Raw genomic sequence first — 16,524 nt, forward strand, 5'->3', positions numbered from 1 at the left:
TACCAAAAAGAAACTATAAAGCTGGGCTTTATTTTAGGTATACAAACATAAAATACTGAAGTTACTGCCATTAAACACTTGACTCAAAATTAATTTTAAAAAAAGAAGGCATGAGAAATAACAGCAGGTAACCCTTCAGAACTGACAAGGAAGACAGAATATGTTGATTAAGAACTAGAAAAGAGGGGCTGGAGGGATGGCTCTGTGGTTAAAGTATTTGCTGATTTTGCAGAGGACTTGACTCTAGTTCCCAGCACTCATACTGGGTGGCTCACTACTGTCTGGGTACCTGTACACATAGCACACACACATAACTATACACACAAAATAAATTAAATATAAATAAAAGATTTGAAGAGAATTTCAGAGGACCTGGGTCCAATTCTCAGCACCCACAGGGTGACTCGCAACCATCTGTAATTCCAGTTCCAGGAGATCTGATACCCACTTCTGGCCTCCCTGGCATCAGACATGCACAAGGTGCACATACATTCATGCTAGCAAAACACCTACATACATAGGTAAATTAATAAAAAGTTTTAAAAAGAATTTAAAATAATACAAATGCATCCTAAGTTTGGGTATTTGCATTATGTCTCATACAAGGAAGCATCCCCCTTGGGCAAATGGAGACTTAGTCCCTGTTTAAACAGAGGAAAATTTAGTATTATGCAAAAATTCATCAAGAGAGAAGTAACAACAAAACTAATATCAATTTACTTTTGATTCATTCCATCAAACTAAACAATAGACATTCGAATATGTCCTTGAACTAGACAAGTTTTTGCATCTGTGTTTTGGCTACACAGACACAGTCAAAATTATTTCTTCTCTATTAGGAGGTAAATTACCCTTTGTAGCCCTAAGGGTGTGACTGATCCATAAGTGGGATCAATGGAGTTGGTGACAACTGTACAGTTTCCGTCCATTGGAACCCTCAATTCTCATTCTCCCTCTCTCTCTCCCGCTCCGTCCCCACGTGTGTGTGTGTGTGTGTGTGTGTGTGTGTGTGTGTGTGTGTGTGTGTGTGTTGTATTGTATCAAGCTAAACCACGTGGTTCTAATGCTTACCTTCTGGATGCTTTCAAACTTCATTCAAATAGCCCTGTCTTTACATACACTGCTTAGAGACAATACTTTATTTATAGACTAAAGGTGTAACAAAGGAATTGATGTCATCTTTTTTATTCCTTCTAATTCAAATGCACAGATTTAAGCTTTTACTTAAAACTTATAACTTGGGGTTGGGGATTTAGCTCAGTGGTAGAGCGCTTGCCTAGCAAACACAAGGTCCTGGGTTCGGTCCTCAGCTACACACACACACACACACACACACACACACACACACAAAACAAAAAACTTATAACTTAGGGAACTTTTTCCATAACACTCAACTTCCTTTGTGCCATCAGGTCACTAATTTCAAAGCTTCAGGTTGGAATAACCACAGTGCTAATGGTAAGGCACCCATACTGCACACTGACCAGAAGATCCCAGTGTGCTTTCCAATGGCAATAGTGTGAAACTAAGTCACCAGCTAGTCTATTAATGAAAAGCTGTCAAGGTACTATTAAAGCGACCTGAATCCAAGGCTGACAGAAGTCTTGGAGAGCCAAGAAAAACCCATGAAATGAAGAGGGAAATGCAGAGCAAACGTCTAACTTCTAGTAGCTGTTGTAGCCATTTTTATTCTCTCTGAGGACTTTTAGAAACACAAATGACCAGTCATCCTTCTCTACTAATAATGCATCCCAGAAGAAAAGGGATAACACAAAGCAACACTGGCTGGGTTGCTCATGTCTCGTCTGTCTTATTCGCGCAGCAGAGCTTGCTGGGTTACTTAGCACATGTCAGCACTTTGGAACAGCATCTCCAAGCTCGAAGGCTAGCATCTCAGTGTTGTTCCACACGATGTCAACGATGCAAAATAGTAGTAAAACCAGACCAAAGTAAGAAAGAGAAGAAAGGGGAAAGGGAAGACCCTTAAACGCTGCATGCTGGGGGAGCTGAGAGTCCTGACTGAGACCTGCAGCTTGCTTTTGGATGGCTCAAGGAGAAAAGAAGGGCATTGTCTGATGTACTGAAGTTTATTTTTTTATTAAACTATTATGCATTTCACACAGACACGAACACTCCCATATCAGCCTATTACACAAGAATCTGTTCCCAGGAAGTGTGAAGTAATTACATTTCAAAGCAAAGTTTGAATCGAGGGCGCTGGATGAAGGCAGCTCCCAGTAGAACTGCATTGCTCATAGGTTTTCTACGATATTAAAGTCTTATAAATCATTGATAGCAGAATTCCCTTTTGACAATTAAACACACTCCTCTGGTGTGCATCCTTTCTTGGAGCTATGCTACATTTTCGTATAAAGTTTAGCGTATAAACGTTTCATCTGCCTCCTTACGTTGCTGCTCTTCCTCCAAATGCTGAGATGTATTGTGAACACACTATTATTTCAACTCTCCCAAGGCCTGGGCTAAGTGAGGAAGGAGCAACTCCATTCTGCCCTGCTGGTCTGCCTCTGAGGAGCTGCCCCCAGCACTGTACCTATAGGACCAAAGTAATTCTCAGAATTTACTTAAGTAAAATCCTAAGGCCCCCACAGTAATATACCTGGAGTCCATTCTTACTTGTAGCATCCTTAAGATCAATGCTTTACTAAACAACAGAGAAGTGGGCATGTATGTATAATTTTATCAAAATTGAATCTACAACGGCTGATGTCCAACAAGGAAAAGATTTTACTCCGCTTAGAAAAATCAGTTGTGAATGTGGAAGTGAAACTCGTCTGTTCTGGAATTGAATGAGTTCAACGTCAGATAGTAGACAGGGCTTACCTTCACCTGAACTGCACACTGTGAAATCACGCACTAGCCGGGATTTTCCGGAAGAGATTTTGGGTGATGAGCAGGAATATGAACGTGAGCGAATCCCCGAAAGCAGGGACTCCTATGAAAGATAGCAACGTCACATAATCACCATCACCGAACAAAACCCCAACCCGTTCATTTCATCTGTGCAATTGTTTATTTGTCTAGGAACTGAACCCAGGGCCTTGTGCATGCTGGGGAAGCACTCTATCACAGAACTACATCCTCAGCCCCATGCTCTGCTGCTCATTTTGAGACATGCTCTCACTGAGTTGCCCAGGCTGGCACTGAGCTTGGGTTAGTCTGTCTGGGTCTCCCATGTAGCTGGGCACATTTTTTTTACACCATCTTCTCAATTATTTGTTGTTTGCCTCTCAAAACTTTTCCAGGGTTGTCCTTTTTATCTAATGCTTGGATAAACTTAAGCTTTGTGGAATAGTTCTCACACGTGTAAAAGAATACCATTGTACCATGTCAACAAGTTGGTTAAAAATGAGAAAATTAAGTCACATGACTTTTTCTCTGAATGTTCAACCATGGCTTTAATTTGTTTTTTACACAGATTATTACTTTTTTGTTATTTTATACTTCTGCATTTAAACAAAATTATATACTGAGATCTCCTTCCTTAAGCAATTTTAGAAAGTAGTGAAATACCGACATTCAATTATAAGAGGTTTTAAGCTTTCAAATGGCTGTTTAAGTTTATAATGTTAAGGAAAGTCCATGTGAGTCCTGGTTGTTCATCTGGGCCCACTGTCTAATAGACTTTCCATCTGTCCTTCCCAGATTGATGCTGTCAATGATTTGTAAGACTTTAATATCATTTCTTTTAAATGACCCACCATTTTTGTTTCTGTTTCCCAATTATGTGTTCTTTTTACTATTATATTTGCAACATATATAAAAATGAAAGATGGCAAGGTAATTAAAACATGGTTCTCTTACATGTTCCATAAATTTTTGATGAATATGCAACAGAAATTCATTAAAGCCATTATGGTATCTAACTCCTATTCCACAGAGGCCTTAGCATGGATCCTGCCCCTGTATTTTTGAGGTATCATTTACGGTGAGAGTTCAAAGAAAGGGATGCAGAATCCTTTACTAAAATTAAGCCATTACAAACTGTCCTGCATGACAGCTGGTCCTGCCTATTCTTCCTAAGTGAAAACACATGCTTCCTTGGCAGTCATTGGCTAAAGCGCTCAGGGCAAAGCTGATCACAGAAGCCTCGCCTGGCTCCCAAGGGCCTTGGCTTTGCTGCCTTATCTAGAAGCGCCCACTGGGCCCAGAGGCTGAGTCACTGGATGTTGAGGTGTACTCTAGCTTGAGCAGGGAATGAGCCATGTGGAGCCCACTAGGTGACATCCTCTTCACTGAAGTCACGCATAGCAGCCATTGTTCATGACAATGGAACTCTGAAAACTGTCCAAACCGTTTTGGCAATGTTATGCTGGGTAATTACAGAGGCAAGACAAGCTGTGCTATACAGCACAGAATCTTCTTTAGGAACTGTTTCCAAAGAGCTATGTTTCATTCCAAGGAACGATAAGGTTTGCACATTCTATCCAAAACTCAAAACTAGCTAGTACTAGCATTCACAACCATAGTCATTTCTTTCTTCAATGGTATTCACCCACCTTCTATTCTTATTACCCAGAATTATCAGATGATGTTCAGGTTCAAATGATAAGTATAGACTTCCAGGTTACAGAGGGAAAAAGATTCAGTGAGGGGGTTAGAAGACCATAATTTGAGGAATGGCATATGACCAACCTATGGCCACCTAGACAAAACTCTAATCCTTTCAAAACATAAAATAAAAGTACTGTTTATTTCCTAGATGGGCGAAGAAAAACTTGCACATACAGAAAGTTATTTTGTATATTACAGGTTATACTGTGAAAGTAAGGCATCATCTTACTAACCAACATGCTCTTGGTAGAACCCTGGCATTTCACACATTGTTTTACAGTAGTGAATACAATTTAAGAAGAAAATGAGTGGATTACAACAGCACTCAAATAGAAAAAACATACATGTATGTTCAAACAGAAGAGTTTGTCTTGAAAAACTGTATTAAAGTATTTATTTTTAATACATTTATTTGTTTATTTTACATCCTGGCCACAGTCTCCCCTCCCTCCTCTCCTCCCAGTCCCTTCCTCCCATCCACCCCTTCTGTTCCCATCCCCCAGTCTACTCCTCCTCCATTTCTGTTTAGGAAAGGGCAGGGCTCCCATGAGTATCAACAAAACATGGCATATCAAGTTTCAGTAAGACTAAGCGCCTCCCTCTGTATTAAGACTGGGAAAAGTGACCCAGTATGAGTAAGGTCCCAAAAGCCTGTAGAAGGCCAGGAACAGCCCCTGTTCCCACTGTTAGGAGTCCCACAAGAAGACCAAGCTACGCAACTGTAACATATATGCAGAGTGCCTAGGCTAGTCCCATGCAGACTCCCTGGTTGTGAGTTCCGCCTCTATGAGCCCTGATGAGCCCATGAAGCTCATAAAATTATAAAGAAGAGTAAAACTTCAAGATGGCAAAGTGAATGGCATTGGAGATTAGCTTGTGAAGCCAGGAACGCCCAGCAGATGTCACCTCTGACTTAGTGACATCACCTACCTCCTTGCCTGGACCAGACTAAAGATTATATGTGCAAAACAACGTGATCACTGACACCAGCATCACCAATTTTCCTCCCTCTGTGTCAGGAAGGGGAGCAGGGATATCACATGAAATAGTAACATTTCCCAAGTAAAACATAAAAACAACATGTTCTCCTTGTGGGTCAGTAACATCAACCAACTGCTGGAAGAGTTATAAAGATGAAAATGGAGTCGTAGAGAGTGAAAAACAGATAGCACACAAGTCCCTCCTGACTCATACACAAGTATTTCCTCTGGGGGCAGAAGACAGAGTCTGTTCTGTAGGTAGAGATGGGTGCATTGAGAACACGGTCTGTGCATTTACAACAAGTAAACAAACACCCAGGAGAATACCTTGGAATGCAGAGTACTTGAGAGAGAAAGTGACTCAGTCCTGGAGATGTTACAGTCTGGTTCCATGTTGGTCTCGAAAGAATCCAGTTCATCCCCACTGGGAAGCCCGGTTCTCGAGGAACTCTGAGAGCCCACAGCATAGCAGATGGGGGGCTCAGAGTGTCCTTCCCCTTCACTGTCAGCAACCAGGGCATCCAGGCTGGAACTAGAGCATGAAATAAGTCACTTGGTGAGCAGTCAGACAGACGCTGGGTTTTGTTTTTCTGTGTTCAGATTCTCTCACTGGTGTGAGATGCAATGATGGCCATGTAATTTCTCACTGATACTGCTTTTTATACTTTCTCCTCTGGGTCTCTTTTTAAAGAAAACTTTCTATTTTTTTCTTTTCTTTGTGTGTGCACAAGTAGGTGGGTGTGTGGATGTGTCAGGGAATAATGTGCAAGAGTTAGATCTTTCCTACCACCATATGGAACCTGGGGATCACATTCAGGTTGTCATGGTTGGTGGCATTAGCCACCTGCTGAGCCTTCTCACTAGCCTTTTAAACAAAATTTCATGTGTCCCCCAAATGGATATTCCTACCTGACAAAAGCTATTTTGTTGTAGAATATTAATTTAATTAGGCAAGGATGTGTTACATGTGTTTATGCTGCAGAATATTACTTTAACTGTGTAAAAGTGTGTTGATTTTATTTGTGCTGCATTTGTTTAATGAGGTAAGGATGTGTGTTTAAGTCTATAAAGATAAAGATGTGTTGCATTTGTTTCACCTTGCCTGCCTAAGGCACCTGATTGGTCTAAATAAAGAGCTGAATGGCCAGTAGCTGGGCAGGAGAGGGATAGGCGAGACTGGTGGGCAGACAGAATAAAAAGAAGGTTCAGGAGAGGGAAGAAGAATGAGAAAAGGAGAGGAGAGAATGAGGGACATGCCTGGGGCAAGAAGCCAGGCAGACACCAGACAGACAGACATAGAAAAGCAGTAAAAGTAAGATATATAGAAAGAAAGAAGGTAAAATGCCCCGAGGCAAAACACAGATGAACAGAAACAGGTTAAGTTAAAAGAGCTAGCTAGAAAAGGAGCTAAGCTAAGGCTGAGCATTCAGAACTAATAAGAAGTCTCTGGGTCATGATTTGGGAGCTGGTTGGTGGCCCAAAAGAAAAAGCCTGATACACCATTTCAATTACTTTACAAAAGTGGGTTTGATGGTGACAACCTCACTATTTTTGTTTTGTAAACATAATTATTATCAGGCCTATATAGCAATCCTTCACATACTGAACATGCCTGCAATGCTGATCCATTGAGTTGTTTGTGCAGCAGGCCAACAACACAGGGAAGATGCAGATGGCATCCCCTCAGCTGGAAAGCCAGGAGGGCAGAGTTGAGCATAAGGAGAGACAGCAAAGAGCTCACCGCAGGGGAACAAGGGTCAGAGAGAAACTACATGGGAAGCCTCAAGCCATCAACATAAGATGGTCATTTTCAGAGACTTACTGTTAAGGATTCTGTCTCAGAAGGAAGTAAAGATTCTCCCTACTCTAATGTTTTTCTATTTAACTTTTATAACCATAGCATCAAAGGACAGAATGTGTCTGCCCACTTTCAAGGTTCAGTCCCTCAAAACATTTATGTTTAAACCATTCCACCAAGCATCAATGCCTGGGTGGCCATGGGTAGTCATGGGTGGTTATGAGGGGTCATGGGGGTCATGGGGAGTCACAGGTGGCCATGGGCGGCCATGGGTGGTCATGAGGGGTCATGGGGGGGTCACAGGTGGCCATGGGGGATCATGGGGGATCACAGAGGGTCATGAGGGTTCATGAGTGGCTATGGGAGGTCATGAGTGGCTATGGGTGACCATGTGTGGTCATGGGGGCCATGGGGGGTTTCCAAGGAGGATTCTTCTTCCAAGAACTCACTGAGTGTCTTATTCTTAGCACCGAGCAGAAAAGAGAATTGGAGGCACACTTCTATTTTACTTATTTCAACATCCAAATATCTTGGAGTCTGTTAGATTCTTGTTTTTTTTTTTTTTTCTTTAGTGAAAAACAAAACCAGTGTGAAGAAAAATACTCCTGTTAAATGTTAACCCATCAGAGCTTGCTGCCTGTGTTCTCAGCTTGTCGTCTCTGCTCTGGTGAAATGGATTCTCACTGGCAGCCTGTTAGCAATATGCTACTGTGGGTGCACGGCTTCCAGTTAACAGGACAAGCTTATCTCTATGAAGAGGCCATGGGATGCTCCAATATTACATTATTTTCAACATCAGAAAAACATTCACCACTTATAATCATATCCCATCAATAGGATATGAGGTCATTCATTGGGCTGTGACCAGAGGTTAATGGATTTACAATAACATAAACTAGAAGATACTAGAGTATACTCAATACGCCATTGCATAAAACTGCTTAAAATTCTTGGAGGAGGGAGGTGATGAAAAGGTGACTTTTTAAAGAAAAAAATGGGGATATGATGAACAGAAGGGGGTCTGAGGTGTGTAAGTTTTAAAATGAAGCAAATGGTTGTTCCCTATTACCTAAGTTTTGGTCATTTAATATTTTAAAATAGGTGTCTTATGGTTTATTTTTCCTTTATTTCTCAAAAGAGGCTACGGACTTTTTAAGTATATTACATCTCGTACATACTGAATTGTTGGAGGTTTTCTCAAGAAAGTTGATTTTTATGGTAAAAGTCATAGAAGGAAAGGCTCACAAACAGACTACAGAGTGTGAAGGATTCTGTCAGGAATTCCAGTCACACAGGCAATGCCTCTGTGGCCACAGCTGCTCTCACGGCCGACCACTGATAGTGCTGTGTAGCCCAGGCTGACCTTGAACCTGCAATCCTCCTACTTCTGTCTCCTGAGTGGCTGGCTTAGTTTTTCTGGTACTCTAAAAAGGAAAAACTCTATCTGTAGCAAGGAAATGTTTAAAACTTCCTACAACAGGACCATGGAAACCTAAGTTTGAAATTCTGGGGAATATTTTCATAAAAAGACCAGAATAAACCATTTTGACTTTTTCTACCTTATATTTCTCAAATGTCTCTTTAAATAACCCACTTCTTGAGATCTGAGGGGCACTTAACAGACCCAGAAGATTCTGCCAGGATGTATTAAATCAACATACAATGGAACTGTATGCTGCTGGCCTACACTGGTGGCTTCTTATCCCCAGTATACAGGTTCAAAGCCCCAAAGACCCTACAGTACAATTAAAATAACCACTCTCCAGCATCTACAAAACTGTAAGATAAAACACAAACACAAGGTGAGGATGTTAGGACTTGCAGTCAAAATACCCCTTCAACATCAATACTCGGGCATTTTAAAAAACTCAGTTTGTAGATTCACACAAAATATACCCAGTGGATAGTGTCCACGGACACTCATCCCCTCCCTGTCTCTTCTGGATCAACTATAGCTCTTCTGAGAATATGTTCATCTACATGCATGTTCATTTACAGACAAACACTTACATATACTTAATACGCTACGTTCACCTTGATTCATAACTTCTCATGTGAAAATGTACACAGAATCACAGGGTTAGGATATGTGAAAAAATAGATTAACGGCTAAAGAAAGTGGATACTGGCTTATTTCCTAAAGAAAATGGACATATAGACATAGAAAGCATGAACACACACAAATATATGTCATCATAACAATAGTAATTTTTTTAAATGCTATTTCATGTATACCAGAAGACAATAAAGCCTTGATGAGCCCACCCAACTTGAAACACAAATGCTCACCAGTGCAGGCAAGGTCCATCTAGCCCGCTGGCCTTCTCTCACGAGTGGCAGCAACTGTCTTGAATTTAGGGAATTTCCCCTCCCCCCCGCTCTCTCCTTTCTCTTTATAGTTTATGCACATATGCAATAAATTGTCTTATTTTCCATTCTATAAAAATTAAATCTGTTTATGTAGCTTACTTCTTTCAACTTCATGCCTTTGAGGTGCATATTATGTATACACACTTGTCTTTAATTCCTTTTCTTGAACTATGCAGTACTCCATTTGTACAGTTTAAGACTGTGTAACTACATATCCAGTCCCCAGTTATTTCCTACTGCTACAAATACTAATGGATTGGTCTGCTAGTAAACAGCAGACAATGCAGGTAATTTTCCATACGTGTTACCCACTGCCCTTCTCTCCACTGCCATTGTATCCATGCCACAAACATGGTCATGTCAGACTTTTCCGTTTCTACAAATCTACTCAGTGTTGTGGTTTTCCTTTACTGCATTTTTGGCTGGCTTTCTTAACTGCCTTCCTTTCAAATGGATATATACAGGAAATAAAAGGGGGTAACATCTTGATATAGAGAAAGTGACGAGGACACCTTTCCCCCAGTTCCCTGCGGTTTTCTTCCAGAAAGAAGCATCTCACCTTCTTTCTTGAGCTGACTCTGCTCCTTTTCAAATTCATGAAGACCGAAAGAGAGGTTCAGATTAGAAGTGTGGGAACCGGCCAGTGAGGTGCAGGGCTGCAGGGCTGCAGTGTCCGCTGTCCCCTCACTGTCCTCACTGAATGGATGCCCACAGGGACTGCTGGCAGGAGGAAGGATGTGCTTGCAAGCCTCAGGCCCCAGAGTGGACCTCATGGATTCCGGGGCTGGTATGGGCAGAGAGTCCCTCTATGTTTATATAGTTGATGTCCAAATCGCCAAACCTGGACATTGGAAGAGAACAAATACCAAACAAAAACAGGAAGGAGTGGTTTAATTAAAATCAACAAAACCGCCAGAATTTTTTTTAAAAATCCACCACACTTATCTTTTTCTTCTCGTTTGTGCTTTATGTAACCAGAGAATTCCTTTATGATGTGTTTGTGTTCACGTGGCCTGTCCCATGATTCCTCTATCACTAGCCCATAATTCTCAAAAGGAAGAAGGCTAGCCTATAAATTAAGCAGAGCCTTGCTGTCCTTTTAACACTATGAATCACTACCTCAAAATGGGGGGCATATGTTGTTAAATACCCGAGAAAACACCAAAGAGAACCAGCTGTACTCAAAACACAGTTCATAAGAATTGTCATGGTGGGTACATAAGTCTGAGTTTCTCTAATAAATATCACTAAATGAAGAACATATCAAACGACATAAAAAGTACATTGTATAACTTGAAGATTTTTTAAATGTCCAAACCTCAAATTACCTGTAAATAAAACAAGCATTAAAGCCAGCAAGCAACACTGTATTCATAGCGGGAAGACCCAGCAGAGAGTAAGAGAGACCTGGGAAGAACAAGCAGGGGACTGGCAGGAAGTCAGAGGGGAACCTGAAATTTATCTACACACACTGGTAACAGAAGTCCATGCTGCATGCATGGGAAAGAGCCCTGGTTGATCAAAACACTTCTCTGAGACACAGGCTTGCATGTGCTTGTGAATTAGGGGAGGTTGTCCACAGGCATCATCTCAGGACAGAGAGAGAAAATGAAGAGAGCCACCCCCCTTGTAGAGGGGGCTAGAGGAGCTCCATGGTAGAGAGCAGCCCAGCAAATGCAAAACCCTGGATTCAATTCCCAGCACCAAAGAGCAAAGGGATGAAGGGAGGGAAAGGGTCTACATCATCAGCTGTCATCTTAATAATTTATACAACGAAAACCAACAGCAAATGCTCCAGGAAGCAAGTGAGACTCCAAGAATAACAGGAAGGGGCTGAGGTGATACCTCAGTAGAAGTGCTGAGGACCTGAATTCTAATCCCCAGAACCCATATAAAAGCGAGCCATGGTGATGTGCGTCTGTGACCCCCAACAATTAGAGGGAAGAGATGAAGGACGCCCATAGTCTAGCCGAGCCTGTCCTAACTGTATAAACTTGGCAATCCTTTTCTATGTTTAGTGAATTGGGCTGTCTGCATTCTCCTTTTCTAATTTGTTTCATGTTATTAAAGCAGTATTTCTTTTACGTAAAGTAGTCATAAACAAAAATTATATCCTAAGTTCATCTTTGAGGTTTATTTTTTTTCAATTTTAGTGCATTTTTTAACATTGTAATGACAGTTTCCCATGCAAAGTTGAAACATTCACAATAGTTAGGGTAAATCAAAGTAGGATTGATAATCTGTCTTGTGAAGCTTAGAACAAGATGGAATAAAAACTCAAAAAGTTCACTGAAATTATGGAGATCACATAATAAAATAAAACATCTAATTAAGAGCTGGAGAGATGGCTCAGTGGTTAAGAGCACTGACTGCTCTTCCAGAGGTCCTGAGTTCAATTCCCAGCACCCACATGGTGGCTCACAACCATCTGTAATGATGAGATCTGGTGCCATCTTCTGGCCTGCAGTCATACATGCTGTATACATAATAAATAAATAAATCTTTAAAAAAATCTAATTAAGACAAGAATATCTGTATACTGAAAACTATAAAACACTGATGAAAGAATTTTTAAAAGACAAAGAGAAATGCAAAGATGGCCTTGTGCTCACAGGCAGAAGAAGCTGGTGTCCTCTGACCTCCACATTCACACTGTGGTTTATGCACACCTGGACACACACACACACACACACACACACACACACACACACACACACTGAGCAATAAAAATCAATTTTTAAATGAGCAAAAGGCCTAAACAGACATTTTTCTAAGATTCCCTAATGGCCACTATGCACATGAAAAGATGTCTACTAACACCAGTGTAAACCAACCCCACAGCAAAGTGTCATGTTAAAGCTGTCAGCAGAAGAGACTTAGCGAGGGGGCAGAGAAGGGAGCCCTGGCACACTTTTGGTGGAGGGTGTAAATTAGCACGGCCATCATTGAAAACGTTTGTGGAACACGTTTTGTACACTGTAAAGATGTGCTGCTCTCACTGGTTTCATAAAGAGCCAATAGCTATGCAGGAAGAGGTTAGGCAGGGCTCAAGGAGAGCGTAAGCTCACTGGAATGAAGAGGGCCAAGTTGCAAGGAGACGTGGGAAGAAGCAAGATGAACACACTGTACTGAAGAAAGGTACCACCATATGGTAAAACGCAGATAGGAAATATGAGTTAATTTAAGTTATGAGAGCTAATTAGCAACAAGCATAAGCTATTGGCCAAGCATTTATAATTAATAAAAGTTTCTGTGTGGTTATTTGGGAACTGTCTGGCAGGAAAGGATATTACACCTACAGAAAACAGCAAAGATTCCTCAAAATACTCAAAATACAACAAGCATTCAATCCAGAAGGTACCATTCTAGGTATAAACCTGGGAAAACAGAATCACTCTCCTTGAGAACTGTCTCTGCTCTCACTTGTACAGAAGCATTATTCATGGTTTCACAATGCATATGAATCTCAACACATCACCTTGTTTGTATATTTCAGTGCGTATTATTTTTGTCAACTATCCCCCAAAAGAGCTAGGAAATAAATCTTATATGTTATCACAAACATAATAAACCTTACAGGTAACTATTCATTTATGTCTGAGTGTGGCTAATGCACACAGTCTGATCATCCCGAACCTGAAAGGCTCACTCCATACTCCCAACCTAGATTTCTGTAGGTACAACTCATATTCAGATGCTTTATGTCAACACAGCCACAATGGTTATTTATAGCTGATATTGATTCTGATTTATTCATTTCTCCATCATTTTGGATTCCACCCCAGGCTTTGCCATTTATAGTATGCATGTATTGTAACACTGCTTCCTGACACAAAGCCAAAGAGTGGAGCACTCAACTACAAGTTGAAACAAAGATCTATTAGACAAGGGAAATGGTAAAATACCTTAATGTCCATTTCGTGTGTGCGTGCCTGTGTGAATGTGTGCATGTGTGCACATGTGGACATGTCTGTATGTCATGTCTATATGGAGATTACTTTTCAAGGTAGCAGGTGAAGGTGGGAATCTCATTTTGTTAAAATTATCCAAGAAAATCCCATAAGATTCTGCCAAATTAGGATGTGAAAAAAATTCACATTTATAAGAATATTTAATTTTTATAAATACAAAAAAAGCTTCAAGATGACTGAGTTGAAGAACAGAACCAAAGGTGAGTAGAACTGATGCGCCTAAGCTCTGCTCTGAGCTTGAGCCCACACATCTCTGCTGGGGAAGGAGGGGAGAAATTCTAAACGCTCCAGCTTCCCAGTGATGGGATATTGTTCTGTTTGCACATCAAAGTTCTACAATCTCAATACACATCAGCTGGCATGTTACAGGGTGAATGACGATCATGTGACCACATCAAATGGGCTGGGAACAGGTATCTACCTACTCATTACTGCCTGTTAGATTTAAATACATACATCGCCGCCCCCCACCACCACCTCCATATATACACATACAGGACGGAAGGAGCACTTATTGAGAATCTGTGTGAATGCTATTGGCCACTCATTGCCATTTCCTGTTTGGCTCCACCAAAGAGCTTTCTCGTTCCTCCTGGCTGTTCTCAAGATCTGCCCCTTCCAGTGCCCCTTGGTGGGGTAAGATATTCTGTGTCCCAAGAAAGAACCCAAGAGGGAGTTTAATCTAGAATTCTCAAATGATCACAAAAAAGCAAGAAGCCCAATGCCCCACCCCTCTCTCTCATCTGGAGGAGTGGTTCAAATACCCCTGGTCACTTCTGCATGCCTTACCTGATCAATCACCATACAGTTAGCATAGACTTCATCACCCCCATTCAGCACATCAGAGAGCTGGCCCACAGCAAGGGACGTTGGGGCATGCTTGGATTTTTTGAGGCCATCAAAGGAGTGATCTAGAAGAAAATGAACAGAATTGAGAAATTTATCAAGTATGGACAATTCATCTTACACCAAGTCTTGCCTTCTTGGTCCAACAAACAACAAAAAGCATTTTAACATGGTATTTCCTGTACTCTTACCTTAAGCATTACAGTGCAAGTACTTTCTCTTCTATCCCTAAATCTTCTCAGTTATCTAGAACTTGAATAGTTCTAGACAGATAAATATTAGCCCACTGCAAGCATGGATTCCCCCTTCATGGGAGATCTTTAAATTCTCACACATTAAACTCTACTCCATTTCCTTTACTAATCACATGGAAGCATTAGTTAGTGTCATACTTCTCAAGTGTTTGACAGGTTCAGACTGGATGAGTCACTAATGATGGAAAGACAGCACCAAGCCCAGCAGTGGTGGCTCCGGATCAGCCACAAACCCTCCCAGGTGGCTCTTCCCTTTTTGAGCGACAGAAATGGCTTTTCTTGCTTCCATGGTCTCCGCTTTGCTTCAAACAGAAAAGTTGTTCACAGTGGGGTCCTGGAGTACTGAGATGCTACTGTATTTGCAGAGAGCACAGAGTTCAAGGCAATAAAACTCCTGCAAGCCAGAGGCCTGGCTTCCTGCGCCCAGTCTGTTTATTCAATCTCCAGACACCTCCGTGGAGACTTCCCATCTGTAAGAGCAGAGTAACACCACTCTTGGCTTTGTGTGCTTACGGCAGTGAAATCAGTCTGGACACGTACAGCAGTTGACAGTAAGTGCTCCATGAATATGATATGTTACTGTTATTAATGTTTTGCTGTCATTCTTAAGATCTTTAATTATGATCAGTATGAAGTACAAGGATAATAACACAAACCATAGTATTGTATCTGTAAGTGATGGGGTAAATTCATGGTATAGCCACACACAGTGCTACTTAGCAAGTTTTCTTGGATACAAAAGGGAAAGAATGATGCTGGGTATGGTGGCACATGCCTTCAAAGCCAGCAGGGAGGCAGACACAGGTGGATCTCTGTGTGTTTGAGACCAGCTTGATTAACATAGCAAGTTCTAGGCCAGCCAGGGCTACATAGTAAGACCCTATCTTAAAAACAAAACAAGGGGTCAGTATGTCCCAAAGCCATTAGAATTGGCAAGTATCTCCCTGCCTGTCTTACCCCTGCCACAGGGTAAAATCAGAGTGTGATTCATGACTACTGGGTTGATGTTCTATATTTAAAAATTCCATTTTTCCACAGAAAGTCTAGAGGACATAAAAGATATAAAGACAAATAGATTGAACAAACCAAATGGCCCTGGCTTCAGGTTACAAATCTAGATCTACTTACCCCCACAGAACACTAAAATTAACTTTTATTAAGCTTCTTAAGAAAATATACAAAATGGAAGGAAGTGTTTTCTTCTAACCATAGTTGATTATTTTATTAATTTATTTAACTAGCTAGCAATGTAATACATACAAAGCCCACAGGCACTTCGCGAGTATGACCTTTATGATCAATGGCTATACCCATTCATTCTAATTACACGGAAGAGGCTCCATTAGTTATAAATCAAGGATGCAGCAAAACACTTTCACCGTTCTGATCATTTGTCATTCTGGAAAATGTTTGAAGGCAGTCACAAATAATACAACATGGCTTTGTGGCATGTGATTAATCAGCTGGGCTGGTCTATGGTGTTTTGCTTTTGCAGACGTGAAACACCTGGCATTTCTGCCGTCACACTTAGAGGCCATTCATCTCCCTTCTGATGGCTTCCCTAGTAAGACTTCATTCATAACTGGGTTAAGAAGGCAACAAGCAATGAACAGATTCAATTTTAAAGATACAGAATCAAGTGAAATCTCACCCTAAATTGGGGTGTTCTGATGAATGTATTTCTCTGTCACCAACAGCTTTATTTTTTTTCCTGTGTGCATGTGTGTATACAC

At 41.1% G+C, this 16,524-nt stretch overlaps 1 protein-coding gene across 2 annotated transcripts in view; it reads right to left on the reverse strand.

Moving 5' to 3' along the window:
- The window catches only part of Arhgef28 (Rho guanine nucleotide exchange factor 28), a 328,408-nt gene that overhangs the window by 110,653 nt on the left and 201,231 nt on the right, over positions 1 to 16,524 (reverse strand). For both annotated transcript variants that reach the window (XM_036206820.1, XM_036206821.1), the window contains one exon: positions 14,481 to 14,602. In XM_036206820.1, the coding sequence (XP_036062713.1) occupies positions 14,481 to 14,602 (122 nt within the window). The remainder of the gene's footprint in view (positions 1 to 14,480; positions 14,603 to 16,524) is intronic.

The sequence above is a fragment of the Onychomys torridus genome, chromosome 15 (genome assembly GCF_903995425.1).
Source record: "Onychomys torridus chromosome 15, mOncTor1.1, whole genome shotgun sequence".
Classification (NCBI taxonomy): Eukaryota; Metazoa; Chordata; class Mammalia; order Rodentia; family Cricetidae; genus Onychomys; species Onychomys torridus.